Source organism: Eulemur rufifrons, chromosome 28 (genome assembly GCF_041146395.1).
Source record: "Eulemur rufifrons isolate Redbay chromosome 28, OSU_ERuf_1, whole genome shotgun sequence".
Classification (NCBI taxonomy): Eukaryota; Metazoa; Chordata; class Mammalia; order Primates; family Lemuridae; genus Eulemur; species Eulemur rufifrons.
The window spans coordinates 57,686,082-57,706,559 of NC_091010.1; the positions used below are offsets into that span (position 1 = coordinate 57,686,082).

General features: G+C 48.7%; 1 protein-coding gene across 1 annotated transcript in view; it reads left to right on the top strand.

Moving 5' to 3' along the window:
• Positions 1-216: 216 nt before the first annotated feature.
• Positions 217-20,478, top strand: part of VWA2 (von Willebrand factor A domain containing 2) — a 30,440-nt gene continuing 10,178 nt past the window's right edge. Inside the window, exons 1-7 of the mRNA XM_069460180.1 lie at positions 217-268; positions 1,518-1,592; positions 2,316-2,449; positions 8,613-8,722; positions 15,486-15,680; positions 18,152-18,285; positions 18,905-19,037. Of these exons, the coding sequence (XP_069316281.1) occupies positions 217-268; positions 1,518-1,592; positions 2,316-2,449; positions 8,613-8,722; positions 15,486-15,680; positions 18,152-18,285; positions 18,905-19,037 (833 nt within the window). The remainder of the gene's footprint in view (positions 269-1,517; positions 1,593-2,315; positions 2,450-8,612; positions 8,723-15,485; positions 15,681-18,151; positions 18,286-18,904; positions 19,038-20,478) is intronic.

The window sequence follows — 20,478 nt, forward strand, 5'->3', positions numbered from 1 at the left end:
GATTGTTGTTTAAAATCCAAGTCACTGGAGTAAAGTCTTCTGCGGCTTTTTGGGAATTTGGGTCTTCTCTGGGCTCCTGTAGTTATTGTGGTGAGAGGGGCCTCCAGGGTTGTACTTGTGGCCTGTTGTCATCTTGTTTGGTGGTGTGACTTGGGGAGTTCACAGAACTAAGGGCTGATGCTGTATTTCTTTTCCTGGCCCTCAGGTTATATCAACATGCCCCCTTTCCTGTTGCTGGAAGCCGTCTGTATTTTCCTGTTTTCCAGAGGTAAGAGGTTTTTCAGTGGTGGGCGGGAGTGGAGGGAAGTACTGAGGGTTTTGTTTGCCTCAAATCCCTTTGATTTTAACTTCTGAAGATCTCTCCCTACTCCTTGGCCACCTGCCTGGCCGAAGCCACATCTTGCTGTGGTTTGGCCACTGCAGTAGCCTCCTGGCTGGCCTCCCTGTGTCTACGGGGTCCTTCTTCGAACCGTTCTCGGCACAGCAGCCATTTCAGAATGCAAATCTGATCATATCTGGACCCCTCTCCGCCCCCACCTAAAACTTCCAAGTGAATTTCCTTTGCTCCTAAGAGGCCCTGTCTGATCCCATCTGTGGCCAGGTCCCCTCTGGTGTCTCCTCCCCTCCCCCTTTGCATGGCAGCCCCACACTCCTCTCAGGTCTGCCCAGCGTCCTTGCTCCCTCGCACTAAAGAGGCTCTGAGTTACGGCGGCCCCTCTGCGTGGATCACCCCCTCATCCCAACACTGCCACCCTGGTAAACTCCTACCCATCCTTCAGCACCCAGAACAATTCCCCTGGGACCCCCAGATCAGGTCAGATCCCCTATTCAAACCTCCTGTCACCTCTGCTCTGTAGCACTTAACACAGATGTGAGTTTACTTTTGTGTGAATTTAAAAAAATGACATCTTTTCCACTGCACGTAAGCTCCATGAGGAAGGAGACTGTGTATTCTTTATTCACTGCTGTGTGATCCGGCGCCTAGCACTGGGCGTGGCACATAGCGTTGCTCAAGCAGCTCATTGATGGATGAATAATGGAGCAAATCAAGTTTACTTCCCACTTTGTCCCTCTCGTATTTCTGGCCTCTTTGAAATATGAGAGGGTAGGAAGGAATCATTGTGTCTGCAGGTCGTTGTCTCGCAAGTAAGAACAGGTGGGCCCGGTGGCTGAGCTGGCCGCGTCTACCTGGGGATGCTCTTCTGTAAGCCACAGGCTCGGACTGTGGCCTCTGCTATTCTTTCTTGCAGTTCCTCCCTGGTCTGTGTTGCGGCCAGTGCGTATTTCCTCTCTGCTCAGTTGGCTGCTGTCACCACCTGCCTGTTCCCGGGACCCTGGGGGAGTTGGGACATAGTTTCTTTATGTTACCCACGTGGTAATTGTGATGCGAATATCACCGAAGTCCTCCACGTTCCTGTTTTCTCTCCTGTTACTTGTTCATTCTGGTCACATAATGTGGAGCTCACGATTCCTCCCCCATTGCCTTGTAATGTCTGCTTCTGTGTTTTTTCTCCTAGTTCCCCCGTCCCTCCCTGTGCAGGAAGTCCTCGTGAGCAGGGAGACCGTCGGGAAGATTTCTGTGGCCAGCAAAAGTAAGCCGGCATTTATCTTAATCCTCCAAACGCCCAGTCAGACCTCGGCATGACCGACCCGAGGGAAACCGTGTTCCTCCGGGAGTTTCCGCCCCACTCCTGTCCTCCTCTTGCTCTGTGCCCAGGGTCATTTTCCCCAAACAGGGGCCTGACCAAGTCTCTCTCATTGCTAAAACAAAACAAAAACAAAACAAACTTAGCATATCTCTATTGCTGAATTTCTTGGCCTGCACCTCAAGGTCCTCTGTCACCTGACCACCATCCACCCAGACACCCAATCTCCCTCTGTGTTCCTTCCTCTTCCTCCCTAATCAGTATCCCTCCACATGGCTGTGATTACTGCTGTTTGAACTCTTAGGTGACATGGCCTCATGTATCAGAGTGTCTGGCTGTGTCCCAGACTAGATTGTGGCCCCTTAAGGGCTGGGACCAGAGCCTTTCAGTATCCCTTGTAGAGCTTAATTGGTGTTGTTGAACTAGATTCTTCTGTCGTTACAAAGACTTTCATGTTCGTGTCAATGGTGGGTATGTGCTTCCCGCTTCAGAGAGGGCTGCCTCTGGCCCGGACCTTCCATGGTTTCTCTCTCCCCTGTCGTGCTCAGAGGAGCAGCAGCCTGGCCCACCACATGGTTGTTTCTGCCTTCACTCTGCTTTGGGAGTGAGACCCACTTGCTGCCAAACCACAGGAAGTTGATTGTCACCTGTCTGTCCCACTCCCCCCAGTGATGTGGTGCTCGGCTGCGGTGGACGTCCTGTTTCTGTTAGACGGGTCTCACAGCGTTGGGAAAGGGAGCTTTGAAAGGTCCAAGCACTTTGCCATCACGGTCTGTGATGCTCTGGATATCAGCCCTGACAGGGTGAGTACGAGTCTTATCAGTCTTTGGTTGCCAGTGACAGAAATCCTATCTTAAGCAGAAGGGGCATTTACTGGCTTGTGGAACTGGGAAGATCAAGGGGGTGAATCCTGGTGTCAGGCACGGTGGGACCCAAGGGCTCATTCAAGGCTTTAAGGCATCCGCTTCTCTCAGTTTTGCTTTCCTTGGTTGGCTTCCTTCCCAGGCAGGTTTTCCTTACATAGCAAAGTTTCCCTGCATTGTCCTTCAAGCTAGTGACCCCAGTAAAAATTCAGTGGACTTCTTTCCTTGTAGATCTGGCAAAAGTCCCAGGGAGGGCTCTGATTGGGCAGGCTTAGGTCACATGACAATCCCTTAACCAATCACAGTAGTTGGAGGGAAGGGAGTCTCTGGCTAGACCTGAGTCAAGTTTTTGGGGTGGGGAGTGGATTTGATTTTCCACTAGAAAGAGACGCTGTGTTTGCAGAACAACAGGAAAGTTTTGGTCTGTTAAGCCAGACAACCTCGGGAGATCATAGGATCTTACTATGAAGCACAGCTCCTACCCTCTGTGTTCACTTGAAAGGGACTACTTCTGCCTGAGTGAATCCAGCCAGGGTCTTCATTCCTTATTCTTTAAATAGTAGATCTTAAATAGCAGAGTGTGATAGCCATGGTTCTTGTTTCTAAAAGGGAATTTTTTTTTTTTTTTTTGAGACAGAGTCTCGCTTTGTTGCCCGGTCTAGAGTGAGTGCCATGGCGTTAGCCTAGCTCACAGCAACCTTAAACTCCTGGGCTTAAGCGATCCTACTGCCTCAGCCTCCCGAGTAGCTGGGATGATAGGGATGCGCCACCATGCCCGGCTAATTTTTTCTATATATATTTTAGCTGGCCAGATAATTTCTTTCTATTTTTAGTAGAGATGGGGGTCTCGCTCTTGCTCAGGCTGGTCTCAAACTCCTGACCTCGAGCGATCCACCCGCCTTGGCCTCCCAGAGTGCTAGGATTACAGGCGTGAGCCACCGCGCCTGGCCTAAAAGGGAAATTTTTTAACAGTCCGCTGGAAGAATGGCAGTGAACACAGATAGTTCCCAGAAAATGAAACACAGATGGACTTTAGGCTTATGAAAAGATGCCCAACCTCACTCAGTGTAATAGCAAATCTCTGACATACCATTTTTCACTTACTGGACGAGCAAAAATCCACAGTTTAGTAACATGCTCCATTGGCAAATCTTTAAGAAACTAGTATTCCCATACACTGCTGGTGGGGTGTAAAATGGTGCAACCTGTATGTAGGAATACAATAGTATTCATCAAAATCTTGGACTCTTACACAGGCTTACACCCTTCGACCCAGCAATTCGACTTCTAGGAATTTATTCTGAAGATAATTTCCCCCCATGCAAAATAATACACGCACAGAGTTATTCATTACAGCGTTATGTGTTAATTGTCAAAGATTTCAGGCAAACCAAATATACATTGAGAGGGGACAATATGGTGCATTCATATAGTATAACATTGGGCAGCTGCTATGGACAGACACCAGAACAAATTAAGTGTAAAAAGTAAAGTGCAAATGGTATGTATAGTATGTTACCCTTTATGTAAAAAATAAAGGGGAATGAATGAGAATCTCTGTTTGTTTCTGGTTGTATGTGCATCAACTCTGGAGGGATTTGTAGGAGGCTAAGAACAGATTTCCCATTGAGGGAGGTGGTGGGTGTGAGTAGACAGGGCTCAAGTCCAGAGGGAGACTCATCTATTACAGACTTTTGTCTACTTTGTGCATTTTGAACCATGTGAACCTACTCAAAAATCAAGTTAAAAACTAAGATGGGTGTTTTGGTCTGGAAAGCCATAATTACTTGAATTAGAGACTAGTCATATACAGGTTGAGGAAGGAAGTGGTTTTCCAAGATAACATTCCTAGGTTAATCCTAGTAAAACCTCTAGGATTTAGGAACAAAAGTGGCTTTTCATGAGGGCCAGATTTTCTCCAGAATGGTATGTCATATTGGGAGCTGGACCGCAGACAGCCTTGTGCGGTCATCTGAAGGCCCTGTAGCAGACATCATTTAATCTAAGCGTGAACAGCACGGACAGAAGTTCTGACCATGATGTTGACCTAGCATAGACCCTAACAGGCCAGGACCAAGGACTGCCGAATCCCCATGCTCCTCCACATGGGGCCCTGCTTTTAAAAGGATTCCTCATGAAGTTTTGCTGTTATTCATGGAGGAAGTGGCTGTTGACCTTGGCACTGATGTAGTGTGTCCTGAAATGAGTGACGTGGATGTCCCTGAGGATGGCAAGTTGGGAGAGAAGAGCTGTATGGATTCTTAGTGCCTGTTTTATAGATGAGGAAACAGGCTCAGAGAGGCTAAGTGACTGCCTAGGGTTGCACAGCAATCTCAGGAAAGAGCTAGGTGTGGAAGAACTGGGGCTCTTGACTCTCAGCCCGAGACTTGCTCCATTAGGCCATTTGTCTCTCCCCCGTGGGTAGCCTCTGGGCCAGAATGAGGTGATGACCCTCATAATTCACACCCCGCTATCACACAGCAAATGGCCAGCCAGCAGTGTGGCAGTGGGGGTGCGGGGTGGGCGGTATAAGAAAACCATGAGAAGAAACTTTCTCCTGGTGCTGTTCCTGGACCACATCTAGAATGTAGCATTGAGTTGTAGGGGCTGGTTTTTAGGTTAGATATTGGCAAAAACAGTGTCCATGAGAGGGAGCAAGGACTGTGAGAGGCCTGGAAACTTCTTGTAGGAGGGAACCTGATGGCCATTTTCATGTGGAAGAGGGTGCACAATGGCCCTATTTTATCAGGACGGAAGAATCCGGATATTCAGGGAGTTAAATGTGGGCCTCACCTGAGAAAAACTTACTCACGGCGAGATTTGGGGAGCAAAGGAGTCAAGTGTTGACTTGGGTGAGCGAGGGAGTGTCTCCACCTCCCAGTGCCAGGGTGATAAAGTAGACTCCTTGGCGTGCTGAAGAAGGGTTTTTGCGTGAGGGCGAGTGAAGATGGTTCAGTCGGATTTGTGGCTTCAGGCTTTATGTTTTTGCTGCTGCATTTTTGTGTCTTCCTTTTGTTGTCTCCATGTGCAAAGGATTTATTTGATTTGCACCTTCTTTTACTTTCTGTAACTTTAGTTTTAGGGAAGAAATTTTCAGGTAGCTGTAAATTAAGGATTTTATGGATGTTCAGTTGTTTTGAGGTGGATTTAAGGTGTTTGAAGTGTTCCTCTTAACACTTAAAAGCTGAGAAGTTCACTTCCTGGCTCTAATGTAAGGACTGCAGCAGAGTGATTACCGTGTGGGAGAAATCTGGGCGGTCTTGCTTCTGAGCCTACAGTAAACCGGAGATAAAAGGCAACTCTTATGCTCCCAAACCACCAATTAGATAAAATGCCTTAACTACTGACTTAAGCTGTTTCTTTCTTGTTTTGAGGTCGTAGCCTTCCTGTTTAACCCCAGTAATACACCCAGCTGTTGTTCTCAGGGGAGTTTTTTGGTCTTTAAACTAATTCATTCGCACAGCTCAGTAAAAAGATACACAGTAAAAAGTCTCCCTCTCACCCACACATTTTCCATTTGCCCAGGGCCCTGACCTGTTCTCTTGAGTATTCTTCCAGAATCATTTCATGGAAATACTAGCAATATGAATACGTACTCTTATTTTTCCCTTATTACGCAAAGGGTAGCATACTGTACCCATTGTTCTCTCTCCTGCTGTTTTCCTCCTCACATTATCTTGAAAATCTTTTCATATCTGTGTACAGGTATATATTATTTTTTTATGGCTAATGAATGTTCCACCATAAGGATTTACCAAGATCTAATTAACCAACCCCCTGCTGGTGATTATTTGCTGTTACAAATACGTTGTGATCTTGTGACTACATCATTTCGCGTATGTGGAAGTATGTCAGATAAATTTTCAGCGGCCCTGTGCATTTTTAATTTTTAATAAATATTGACAAATTGCACTCCATGGATGCTGTGCCAATTTACATTTCTACGAGCAAGGTTTGTTTTCCCCGCAAACATTCTATGTGGCTTTTTGCTAAACTGATATAGAAAAATGGTCTCTCCTTATGGTGAGGTCAAGCATCCTTCCACTAAAGAGCCTTTGTATTCCCTGTTCTGTGATCTCTGTTCATTTCCTTTGCCCTGTTCCCGTTGGATTGTGAGTCTTTTATATATCAATTCCTAGATATTCTTTTTATATATTGAGGAAACAAACCCTTTGTCTTCATGAATTACAAATAATTTTTCCATTTGCCTTCATTTTTTATTGCATTTAGGTATGCTTTGCCCTGTAGAATTTTTTTTTTTTTTAATGGACTCATATTTACCAATCTTTCCTTTATGGCCTCTGGATTTGAAGTCCTAGTGTCGTCTTTGTCACTTTGAAATTTAAAAAATTCTCCCAGGAATTTTCCTAAAATTTTCATGGCGAGATTTTTCACACTTAAATCTTGAATCCATTTGCAATTTATCCTTTATTTTTGGTAGATGGCTGTCCAGTTGTCCCAGTATCATTTATTGCTAGATTATCTTTTCTCCAGGAGAGACCCCTTTTTATCACACACTAACTCCGAGGGAAACCTGGGAAGGTTTCCTTCTCAGAAACTTCTTCCTGAGTTTGCCTGGTGCTCTGTCTCAGCCATCTCCCCCACGTGCCCTCCCAAGACCCGGACTCCTTCCTACTCAGACCACCCAGCGGCTCCTCCTCAGAGCTTCCTGCCTGCTGAGCGCTGGGGAGCAGGTGCAGGCGGCCAGGTGTGGCAAGGCGCTTCCTGCGCCTCCAGAGCCCCGGGGCCTGTCCGAGCCTGGGGCCTGTCCGGGGATTGGCAGGGAGGGGATTCAAGCGGGGAGCAAAAGGCAATGCCATTGCTTCAGTATGAGTCACTTGTCCCATTCGAAAGCTTGGCCTGAATGGGGCTTAGCTGGAAGGACAGTAACGAAGAATGAATTTTCTCCAGGGGTTTCGGAGAACCAAGGACTAGGTTCAGGGCTTATTGCCTCAGGAGGAAACCTGAATGTTCATGGCCTTCTCTGCTTAAGACCTCCACGCAGGGGTGGGGAACCTGCGGCCTCAGGGCCACGTGTGGCCCTCCAGATCCTCAAGTGCAGCCCCGTGACCAAATCCAAACCTCACAGAATAAATCCCTTTATTAAAAGGATTTGTTAGTAAAATTTGGATTCGGCCAAAAGGCCATACTCAAGGATCCAGAAGGCCACGTGTTGCCCCGAGGCTGCAGGTTCCCCACCACCGGAGAATGACTTTACTCAGTTTCCCTTCTCCACCTGTGGCCTCTTCCGTTAGGACACGAGTGGGCTGGGAATCCCCAGTGTTCTCACTCCCTCACTACAGAGGAACTTCAGCTCCAGTATTGCCCGGCTCAGTTTTGGGTACTGATTTTCCCCCAGTCTGACTCTGGTCTAGAGACTGACCTCTCTCTAGCTTGGCCAGAGCAGGCCTGGAGGGGCTGACCGCCCAGTGAAGAATGGGCATTGGTGGCTGTGGTTGGTGATGAGCTACCACTGACCATGGCTGTAGTTAGCTTCTGTGGCACCCCCTGTTGGGTCCGCAAACATTTTGCTGCAGGCTTGTGCTTGCTGCTGAGAAGGCAGGTGGGTTAGCTGAGCCTTAGGGAAGACCATCGACACAAAGCCCAGTGGCCTGGGCCCCCTTTCTTGCTAGCCGTGGGCAGGTGAGCCCATGCCTTTGGCCAGATCTGCATCCTCTCCACATTGGAGTTTCTGCAGCAGTAACGTGGGTATTAATAGTGCCTCTGTGGATTCAGTGAAATGGTGCATGGGATTCCGCAAAACAGCCCCTGCACCCGGGAGGCAGTTGATAAAAGTGAGCAGAGACCCTACCCTAAAGGTGCTCAAGCTAGGCTGAGAAAGCTGCCAGAACGTTCAGCTGCCTTTAGGGGGAGGTGGGTCTGGGCAATTGAATTGGGGGTCGTCAGTGCAGACCACAGGCAGACTGTTTCCTTCCAGATTCTCCAACTGGTCTCTGGAAACTTTTAGGGAGAAAGCTCCGGCACTGGTATCTGTTGGGTGGGCAGGTGGCAGGGTCATTAACCTTTCTCGTCCCTTCTTCCCCTTAGCAATGTTCATGACTTGACCCCCATCCCGGGCCCCTGGGCCCTCTGTCCCCTGCAGGTCAGAGTGGGAGCGCTCCAGTTCAGTTCCGCTCCGCAGCTGGAATTCCCCTTGGATTCGTTTTCAACCCGACAGGAAGTGAAGGCAAAAATCAGGAGCATGGTCTTCAAGTATGTATGGTCTGTTGGATACTGCTGTGGTTAGGGTGTCGCCAGCTGCTCTTAAAATCGCTCCCTCGAAGGGTTTGGCCCTGCTCTCGGCCTCACAGAGAGGACTGTGGGCTGCTTTGAGAACTTCGGCTGTGCACGGTGGGTAAAGGGAATGCCCTTCACAAAGCTATCGTATAAATATATAATTTTATATATTTATTACATTTACATATGATACATACACACATATATACATATACATTATTACATGCTAATGTCACAGGTAGGAATTTAAATGCAAGTACAAGGAAGTATTTGCTGCTGTTGTGTGTAGTTGTCGGTTACCTGGAAGACAATGCAATTGAGAGTTGAGACTGGGATTAAAAGCATGGGGTGGTGGGAGGAACGCTGGGTCTTAGTCCCATTTCTGTCCCTTGTGATCTCTGCAGCCCGGACAGCTCACCACACTTCTCTGAGCCTCATTTTTGTGTTCTAAAAAGAGTATGTAGGCCGGGCGCGGTGGCTCACGCCTGTAATCCTAGCACTCTGGGAGGCCGAGGTGGGTGGATCGTTTGAGCTCAGGAGTTCGAGACCAGCCTGAGCAAGAGCGAGACCCCACCTCTACTAAAAATAGAAAGAAATTATATGGACAGCTAAAAATATATATAGAAAAAATTAGCCGGGCATGGTGGCGCATGCCTGTAGTCCCAGCTACTCGGGAGGCTGAGGCAGGAGGATCGCTTGAGCTCAGGAGTTTGAGGTTGCTGTGAGCTAGGCTGACGCCACGGCACTCACTCTAGCCTGGGCAACAAAGTGAGACTCTATCTCAAAAAAAATAAATAAATAAATAAAAAGAGTATGTGCTCCTCTGTTATTGAGAATGCTTTAAAAATTATGAATAGCTGTTGATGTGTTCGTACATGTGTGTACACACCTTATAAACTTGTGTAGTGGGGTTATAACTACTCAAATTACAAGTCAGCTGAGGTGTGTGTATATGATATGTGTGTGTGCTTTTATGTGCTTGTATATAAATTTTTATATATATCTACATGTAATCTATATATGCTACATATAGATGTATACACATACAAATATACATGCACATATATACATACACATAGAGATAATATTCTTTCGTAAGAAGAATGACTTTGATTTTCACCCTGCCACTCTGATCTCTGGATCCCCTCTGGTCCCTGCTGCCCCTTGTGCTAGTGTCCACTGAAGTCCTGCCAGGGTGTGTGGTTCCAGCCATTGATGGCCGTCTCCTCCAGTTGCAAAAATCCTGAGCTCTGAGGTCCTTTTTCCAGTTGGAGGCTCTGTAGGTCCAGCAGGGCTCTCAAGAAGCCCGAGGCCACATGCTGGGCACAGCCGGAACTTTGAGGGCCCCGCAGGCCCCAAGGAGGCCCCAGGGGCCCTCCGTGACTTTGTCTTAGAATGTTTATCCCAGCCCTTTCCTCTGTCCGTGAGTGCCCTGAACAGAATGAGAGGCAAGTCATATGCAAGAAAATGCAAAAGTAAAAAGCATGTTGATATGTTTTTAAATAAATACATTAGTGCACACTGGCCTTCCCTTTTTTCCTAGGAGGCTTTTGCCCTTAGATCCTCCAAGGACTGGTTTCCTCTAGAGAATAGTCCAAGCCTGGCTTCTGTAATCTGGCTTCCAGACACACAGCAGCACTTACCAAAGTGAGGTCTTAAAGCCACCTGGGTCAGAATTGTCTAGGGATTATGTTAACGATTCAGACGCCTGGGCTCCCTCTCAGATTTACTGAATCGCCTCTGGTCTGGGCATACTTAGGAATCTGCACTTTTAAAAGGTCTCTCCCCACCTGCAACCTCCCCTTTGACTATTACCCACGCTAATTTTTTAAAAACAGCATTATTGAGATGTAATTTATGTAGCATAAAGTTAACACATTTAACTGGTACAATTCAATGGTTTTGAGCATATTTACAGAGTTACACAACTATTACCATAATCTAATTTTTGAAATTTTTCATCATCCTGAAAAGAAACCTTGTAAATATATATTTCTCCAAAGAAGAAATACAGATGGCCAATACATACATGAAAAGATGGTCAACATCATTAGCTATTAAGGAAATGCAAATTAGAACCTCAGTGAGATACCATATCACACCCACAGGATGGCTAAAATAAAAAACTAACAATAATAAGTGTTGACAAGGATGTGGAAAAATTAGAACCCTCGTACTTTGCCTGTAGGATTGTAAAGCCATGCCTGCCACTTTGCAAAACAGGAAGTTCCTCAGAATGTTAAACATAGACTTGCCACATGATCCAGCAGTTCTGCTTCAAGAGAATTAAAAACACATGCACACACAAAAACTTGTGAAAATGTTTTGGACTTAGTGGTGATGGTTGTACAACTCTGTAAATATACTAAATGCCACTGAATTTTTACACTTTAAAAGGGTGAATTTTGTGGTATATAAATTATATCAATATGGTGGTCATACTAAACAGCTTGGTACCCATTATATGCATGCTACATTTAATGTGCATTTGCAGGAAAACAAAAAACTGCACAAGACAAATGAGCCAATTAGTTTGAAATCTAGCACTGAAAGTCAGAGGCCCTTTGGGTGACTTTGACTCAAATGATTCAGCCCTGCTGTCATCTGAAAAACTAAGCAAATTGCAAATAATTGGTACAAAAAAGCACATTAGCGATCATCTAGTTCCTATTCCAGCTCCTGATTTTACAGAGGAGGATGCTGAGCCTGAGGAGGAGCAAGTGACCTGGCCACAATCAGGGGGTCCCACCTAACTGTCCTTTCCCACCTCTATCCCCCACCCCTCTCAAATAATTAGTTGAGCTGCTTTTCAGCTGTGTTGCAAGTCATAACTAAGGGCTGGAGGGTATTCTTCATGACATCTGAAAGGCAGAGACATGCAAAGAAGGACAACACAGAGTGGAGAAAGAAGCTTCTTTTCTGTGTCTGAACAAGGTCAGCTCTTCTTCTGGGGTTGTGCGTGGTTAGCACTTATGTATCCCAGGACAACTACAAAAAAACAACAAACAAGGCAAGGAGGGACAAACTAATTTTGGGCCACAGTTGTGGGGTCACTGAGGACACTAAGATGAAGACATGCTGTTATGGATGAGAGCAGAGGAATGTTGGCCGAGTGGCGTGATGACCTCCCCAGGCACTTGACCCTTTCTCTGCAGGGAAGTCTTAAGTGCTGGGCTGATGAGGGCAGCTCTGCCCAAACCCAGGACACTTGCCTTTCCAGACCAAGGCGATCCCCACAAAGTATGTTTTGAAGTAATTAAGAAACAACCCTGGCAACCACCTTATTACTTTGCAAAAACTTTTAAAACTATTATAGTCAAACTTTCTAATATTGCACTCCACGATGATATAAAATCAGATCAAACATGCTGGCAGTTGGCTCCTGAATGCACAGAGCTCCTGGCCAGCCGGCTGCACAGGCGTGCTCGTCTCACGAACCTCACGGGGACACGGCCCTGAATTTTTTTTGACTCCCTCTATAGCTGTATCAGGACTCTGTAGCTTTATCACCACTTCACCTTAGCACAAAACCTTTCATAGTCTTCTTTAGCCCCTTTTAATCCACATTAACATTTAAACATAGCTTTTAGAATAGCTAGAATTACAAAGCATTTTGTTTCTTTTTTTTTTTTTTTACTTAATATCATTTGGTGTGTACTTTTGCATAAAGCTGTATTATTTTTCATGTTGATCCTTTTGAATGATTATACAATAATCCAAAGGAATCCACAGTGTATTTAATCATTCCCCTAACAGGAAACATTTAGGTTGATTCCAGGATCTTTGTCTATTTCTAAAAACAGAACAAAAGGCTGTAATCAACATACCGGTACCTACAGCAGGTTTTCTTATGAAGCATTTTCCAGGTAGAGGCTGAGCACAGTGCCTGGGACATGGCAAGTGCCAGTAAATATTAGCAGTTATTGCTCTTCTCTGAGCAGGAGTTGCCTCATCTGTTAAGGAAGATAATGTTGGCATCTCTTACCATAGTTGTAAGGATCATGTTTAGTAACAGGCATGTGAAATGTCTGGCATGCAGTGGAAACTCAGCACTAATATCATCCTTTAGAAATGGGAAATGGTCTGCTCTTCTGAGAGCCCTGGAGGAAGACTCTTTGCAGACACAAGAGCTTTGGTGAAGGTAATGGTATTCTGAGACTCAGAATCCACTTGGTTGTCTTTGGTCTCATGTGCGATCAGTTCGGTGTGAGAGGAGTTAGGGGCATTTGGGAGTCGTTGACACTGGGGCGCTCTGTTCCCCGTGATGATTCATCGATGTTGGCATGCTCTGCTCCTCTTTGACACGCCCGGTGCCCAAGCCAAGCTGTGCTCTCACAGCTCGTGTTGCTCACTTGCGTCTTTGTTTACCCTCCTTCCCCTGATTGGAATGGCCTTCTCCTTTCCTAGCCAGTTGATTCACCAGGACGCCACTCAGACACTCTTTCTCCTCTGAAGCCTGTTGCCTGACACCCACAGTGAACTCACTCCTTGGAAGCCTGTTGTTTGCATCCCTGCCTTGGTATTTATTTGCTGTCTCGTAGTCCCTGTTTCTTCAGGGGTAGGATCGTGTTACACTTGCTGGTCTCCGTTTCACCATCTTCCATCTAGAAGGTCCACAATAAATACTAGTGGGTTGAAAAAAGAAAGTGATTTTTTTAGCTGATGTAGATGTCAATATATGAGGTCTGTCTGGAAAGTATCCAGCCATGTACTATGAAAAATAGAGACATTTATTGAAGATGATGCAAGAAACATTGTACATAGGACAATGATGCCTCGTTCCTTCAAAGTAGGCACCTTGGGACCTCACACAGTTCTCCCAGCATCTCTTACCCTAATCTGCACACGTTCAACATTCTCAAGAATTCTGGTTGCTGCAGGCCTTCCAGAACATGGATCACTTTCAACAGATTCTCAACCATCTTTGAAGCATTTGTGCCACACCTTTTTTTGCTCTGCACTCAGTGTATCGTCCCTGAAAGCCTTTTGAATCATCCCGATGGTTTCTGTGGAGGAATGTTCAAGCTTAATGCAAAATTTGACGCAGATTCGTTGTTTGTTCAGTCATTTTGAATGCAATGGCCACACAGTACGCAAGCTCACTCAACAGTGTCTGTAGCCCCACTGACTAGTACAGTGATGTTGTTCACACATGCGCATCCCAGTCTACTCTTCTTGGCTGCCAGGTTACATCAATGTCATGCAAACCGTTCTCATCATATATATTAACAATGTCTGGATCCTTTCAGGACAGACCTCATGTGTGTGTGTATATGTATAGTAGACTGAGTCTTAATTCTAGGAATTGTCTATTCTTGTTGACATTTATTAACTTAATGGAGCTCTACAAAGAGAATTGCCCATCAAGAGCTTGTTTAAAACAGAAAGCAACAAAAGTGAAGAATATTCTCAGCCTGATCCATAAACCCTTCCCCAACATGATCTTCGTGCTCTTCCCCTGTCCCCCTGCTGAGTGGAGAGCACTTTGAGGACAGAGAGGAAGGTGGAACCGTGAAATTGAAGGGACCTGGATTCCTGAGTAGTTGCTTGGAGAAGAACCAACCAGGTGAGATGCCTGGGCAGGAAGACCTGTGTCAGACTTGCATGAGACGTAAATGTTTTTAGTGTTGAAATGCCCAGAATACAGTGCCTATGCCTCTTGTCGGTTGCATGTTCTCACCTTAAGGAATGGGCTGAATTAAAGGCCAGCACTGCCTTGATTTATGGTCCGAGCACAATCTGAGTATAAATGTGTGCCCCCCCCCATCTACAGTCTGCGGTTAGTCAGTATTTCTGAGTAATGCTCTGATGAGGTTTCCCCTGTGCATGCAGTTAATAATCACAGTGACCCATCAGCCTCACTTTTTTGCTCATGTTTGGAAGGGCTACTATCTGCTGAATGGCTTGGCTGCAACCAGGACTGAGTCAGTCTTGAATTGTGAGTCACAATTCAGTAACCTAAAATCCACTGTAGCAAGTCATTATTTTCTAAACAGCTGACAGTCGAAGCTGGCAGTTCTCTCTCTCTCGGAGGTGACGAGCCTCCTATTTTGAATTAGCAGAGATCCTGTGCAGGAATTCCAAGTTCAATTACAGTCCCTATAACTGAACCATGGCAATTAGAGAGTCTCAACGAGCCATGGCAAATCGAGGACCATTGGCATCCCGATGAGATGGGATCCCGTAACCCACTCTGATCGGGAGGTGGTCAGACAGCTCAGCCTTTCAGCACCCAACCCTGAACTTGGACATGGCCCAGAAAGGGCTGGATCACGGAAGAGATTCTCATCAGACCCTTGCACCAAAGCCTTGTCCTTCGCTCTTATGGATCCTTAACACGCGATTTTCCTAAGTGCAGTTATCCGCTTTCCCAGCCTGAGAAGATGAGCCATAACAAGAAGAGGATGATACAGGGATGGGGAGATGGGAGGTGGGTGGTAGACAGATGATGACAGCTGTCAGCCCAGGTCATGCCTGGTTGGGGGAGAAAATGAAAAAGAATGACAGTATTACAGAATACAACAGAGATGTGCAGGGTGAATCTCAAAGTCACCGACAAAGTTAATTTCTGTTCATCATTGCTGTGGTTTAGATGGTACAACTGTCCCTTTGAGCTTCTGCTAGGAGAAGGCAGCCTTTCACTAAGGACAGAAGAGCCCATTGATTTCAGGCTGTTATCCCAACTTACCTCCCTGCATCACTCACTCTTCTTTCTTTTTTTCCCTCTGGGTGCGCACAGAGGAGGACGCACAGAGACAGGGCTTGCCCTGAAATACCTTCTGCGCACAGGGTTCCCTGGAGGCCGAAACGGCTCTGTGCCTCAGATCCTCATCCTCGCCACTGATGGGAAGTCCCAGGGGCATGTGGCGCTGCCGGCCAAGCAGCTGAAGGAAAGGGGCGTCACTGTGTTTGCCGTGGGGGTCCGGTTTCCCAGGTAAGAGCGTCAGTCATGCTGGGTCAGCCCTTATGCAGTCGGCCTGGGGACTGTGACACAGCTGAGCCACGGGGGGAGAGGGGAGCTGGAAGGGCCATCCTGGTCCTTCCATGGATCCGTCTTTTCCCCACTCTGCCATTTTGGCCCTGGTGTACAGGGGACTCCAATCTCGGGAAGCCTGAGAGTTTGCATCAGCTTTGGTTTTGTCTGAACACTTGGTTGCAAATGCCAGAAGTTCGACTTAAATTTAGTTGGGCAAAAATGGGAATTGATGGGGTCATCTCATTTCACTGGGTGGGATGGGGGTCCCTCAGGGTGGGCAGGAGCCAGTAACTTCAGTGCCATCAAGATTCTTCCTGTCCGCCACATATCTCTGCTGTTTGCTCTGCCTGTCGCCTCTTCTCTCAGCCTGGCTCTCGGGAAGCTGGAACCAGGGCTGTGGACGGCACTCCAGCTCGTGTGTTCACAGCTCCACCCCGGTGGGAAAAGAAACATTTCCCCAGTTTTGGGTTGAATAAGACAAGAAAGGATGCTGATTGGCCTGAGTCGGAGCCGCCTCCTGGGGCCAGGGGAGTGGGAGCCTGAGACTGGCTGCCCCCAACCCCACTGTCTAGATGTTGAGCAAATGTGCCTTCCTAGAAGAGCGGGGCACAGGTCCTTAGTGCTCTTAACCCTAAAAATGAACATTACATCTAGTCCCTGGGCCTCTAGTTGTTGTGGGCATTAACTGAAATGACTCTGGTCTGGGCCTCTGCCCAACACAGAAATCTCTGTACTGAGTTTAGTGCATCATTCATTCCATCAGTTAATAAATATAGTTGTCTTCCTCATGCCAGGCACTATTCTAGGCTCTTGGGATATGGAGACAACAATGCACAGTCCCTCTTGAATCTTCCATTCTAGGAAAGGAACTAGATAATAAATAAGTGAAATTGTCATTTTGGGTGGAAATAAATGCAAAGGAGAAAAACAAATTGGGGTAAGAGGTTAAAGGATGATGGGGAATAGAGAGGAAAGGTGTTTTAGATAGCTTTGGAAGGTCCTTTAAGCTGCCTTTGGGGAATTGATTCTTGAGCAGAAACTTGAGTGAAGTGCAGAGCGAGCCTTCCACACATCAGAGAAAGGAGCAGGCGAGGCAGGTAGGTGGATGACAGGTGCAAAGGCCCTGAGGCAGTCGCTAGCTTGGTGTGTTAAGGAAGGAACAGCAAGACAGCTGGGGAGGAGCCAGACCCCAGCAAGCAAGGGGGAGAATTACAATAAACAAGGCAGAAAAGGTGGGCAGGAGTCAAGTCATAGAAACTTTGTGAGTCACAGTGAAGAATTTGGAGTTTATTGTGAGTAGGATAGGAAGTCCCTGGAGGGTTTTGAGTAGGGAAATGACATCTCTAAGAAGGTCGTACTGGCTTCCATGCAGAGAATAGGCTGATGGGATGGTGGTGACTGGAGAGGCCGTCATAGGGGAAGGGAGGAAACTAGTTAGGAGCCTCTGGAGTGGCCCACACAAGAGGCAAAGGTGGGTCCTGGCAGGGACGCAGCTGTGGCCTGCTGAGGAGTGGTCAGATGCAGGATCTGAGCAATGGAGCGGCCAGCAGGTTGGGGCCAGCAGGGCTGAGGGCGGCTGCAGCGCCCCGTGCGCCACCACTGTGGGGCTGCGACTGATCGGCCCCCTCTGTGCACATATGCGCAGGAGGCTCTGTCCCAGGTCCTGGGAGGAGTGTCTGGTTTCTGTGCATTCAGAGGAGAACGGGAGTTTTTTATAAGTGAATTTTAGAGATGAATGAGGTTTTTGCCTAATTGCCAAACCTTGGTCTACTCTGATGACTTTTCGATGGCAAGATTCTTCTAGATGCATTACTGGCTGCCCAGTCTTCTTAAAAAGAGGTTTTTAAACATCATTTAATCCTTTCTTCATGCCCTAGTGTCATCCTCTGCCCATCATTCCGTCCTGGGCACTAACAGTGCTGCGCGCTGCCCGTGGAGGTGTGCCGGCCGCCTGCCCTGGCCGGCCTCACGGGGCTGGGCTTCTGGTTCTTACGTCCACTGTTCATAATTCTGCAGTATGTTTTTCTGTTACTAGCTGTCCTCGTTTGCAATTTGCTTGCTATCACCTAGCGCCACTTTCTTTCATATCCTTTCTGGTTAATTGTCCTCATCAGCTACGGGTCTGACAAAACGAGACGACTCAGTCGGTTAGGGCTGCGTCCCAGTGAGAGCTGATGGTTCTGAGTGTGAGGCTGCCTGGGAGGAAGGTTGTGAATTTGAACATGCATACGTCATGACCCACGGTGGGGCCTCCTTGAGGACTTTCAGCCATTACCCACATCCTAGATGGACGAGGTCGCTGCTAAGCGGCCCCTGGGTCAGTGGGGTGGTGCTGACGTCCACGAGGAGCCCCACAGCCTAGGAGATGGGTGGGCAAGAGGAGGGCAGCCATGGGGCCACAAGTAAGTTGTTGTGACTTCTTGGCACAGGTGGGAAGAGCTGCACACGCTGGCCAGTGAGCCGAGGGAGCAGCACGTGCTGTTGGCTGAACAGGTGGAGGATGCCACCAACGGCCTCTTCAGCACCCTCAGCCGCTCTGCCATCTGCACCGCCGCCTCTCCAGGCAAGACCTTGCGGCCTGGGAGGGAGTGGGGTGGGTAGGGGAGGGTTCCCTGAGGCAAGAGGTCAGGACCCAGGAGCCTCCCCAGGGAGGGAGGGCGAGAGAAATGGAAGCTAGCACTGGGTACTCTGCTCTGTCCCCATGTCCCACCCTGTGGGTTTCACATCTGGGAGTCTGAGCTTGTCTCCACGGAAGTAGAGGGGCCCAGAGCCTGTCCTCTGCTCAGGAGGAAGAACGAGGTCTGCTCCCCCTGCCTCGCTCAGCACAGAGGGGCACAGGCAGCCTTCAGGCTTGGAGCAAGATCCCTGTGTTCTAGTTGTCCTCGTCAGGGTCCACTGAGGAGCTCGAGTGACGTATGTTACGTAGGATGTCCACATGCACATGTTCTGTGAAAGCCGTGCAGGGCGCGGCCTGTGCAGAGGAGATGTCAGGGATTGGCTGCCCCCCTAAACAGGCAGGGTGGGGACCCTCACCTGGGGTGCTCTGCCCTGAGAGAGACAGGAGGAGGCCCAGGGCAGGGGGTGGGGTGGAACCTCCAGGAGCAGGAGCATCTGCTGGGGGAGCGTGGGTGGCGGAAGGAGGGTAACCCCATCTTCTCTGTTGGTGTGTGCCGTGGACGCAGACTGCAGGGTCAGGGCTCACCCCTGTGAGCGCAGGACGCTGGAGACGGTCCGGGAGCTCGCCGGCAACGCCCTGTGCTGGAGAGGATCGCGGCGGACCGATGCCGTGCTGGCCACGCTCTGTCCCTTCTACAGGTTTGTCTGCAAGGTCTGGAGGCCCCCAATGCCGAGCACTCACGAGCTGCAGGGAGAACAGCACTTTGGGGCCGTGGCCGTGGAGCTCGTGATGGGGATGGGAGGAGACCTGGGGGAGAGGCAGGGACGCAGCTCTGGAGCGACAGGGCAGAGTCTCCCTAACAGACAGCCCAGGTGCCCAGGGCAAGCTAGGGTGGCCAGGTCACAGCCGTTCTGGAAGGCTGGTGAGTGACCCCGGAGCTGGCCCTACAGAGTGGTGGTCTGGACTTGGGATATTGGTTTGGTAACTCGATTCCTCTGAGCACCAGTTTCTGCGTTATGCGGGCTGAGTGAGGCAGAAAGATGACCTGTGGATGCATTCCAGTCACGGAGGCTGTGGGGATGCCAGGTCTTCCAGATTGGGGTCCAGGCACTCAGGAGCACCTGCCGCCTGGCCGCCAGCCCTTCCCTCGCAAACGCGCCTGCGCCGTCCGGCAGCACTTTACCTAGACTGCCTGCCACACAGCGCCTCTGCCCAGAGACCTGTGATCTCGCCCTCTTGCCCTTTCTGGATAGCCAGGGCGGGGGTTTGAACCAGCTGCATCTTTGCCCCTTGGTCCTGCACCCAGTGATGAGCTCGGAGCATGGCACGCTGTGATGGCATGAATGGCTTGGCCCAGAAGCCTTGGGGGTGGTGCTGGGCTGACGGAGAATCCAAAGGCCACCTTGGCTGGGAAGGGCCAGGCCTCTGGATGGGAGTCAGAGGAATGGGGCCACTAGAGGCTCGCTTCAGAACCCGAGCTCTCAAGTGAAGGGAGGCATTTGTTCCTTAGTGACCAGGCTCCAAGTGCCCACTCTGAGCCAGGCAGTGGGCAGTGAGGAGATGGCACAGTTGCTGGCCCCAAGGAGCTGGCGATGCAGAGCAGGCAGTGAGGAGACCAGGTGCCAGGGTGGGTCCCATCCTCCCTGGGACCTCATGGAGAAGGTGCTGCTTGAGCAGTCTCGGGCTACTGGGAAGCAGAGCTGATGGGGAGAGGCACCTGGCGAGCCTGGTGGGTGGAAGGTGGAATACTTCCCGAGTTTTATATGCAGACTCTGAGTCAGGCTGCTGGATTTTTAATCCCAGCGTCACCGCTAGTGAGCTGTGAACTTCCACTGCCTGTTTCTACATTTGCAAAGGGGCATGGTAACAGCACCTGCCCTGCAGGGCTGTTGAGAGCATGCGGTGAGGAATAGGTGGGTGTGGGTGCACTAACCTTGCAGCCTCCTAGAACAGAGCACCTAGGAAGCTCTTCCTCAGTTCCCTCCCTCAGGAAATACCCACTAAGGTGACACTCCAGTGGGGGAGGCAGCCATAAACAAAACGAACACAGCAAGTAAGCCATTCAGCAGTGATAAGTGCTGTGGAGGGAATGACAGCCAGAATGGGGATGGGGCAGGGTGGCAATTTAGACTAGAGTGG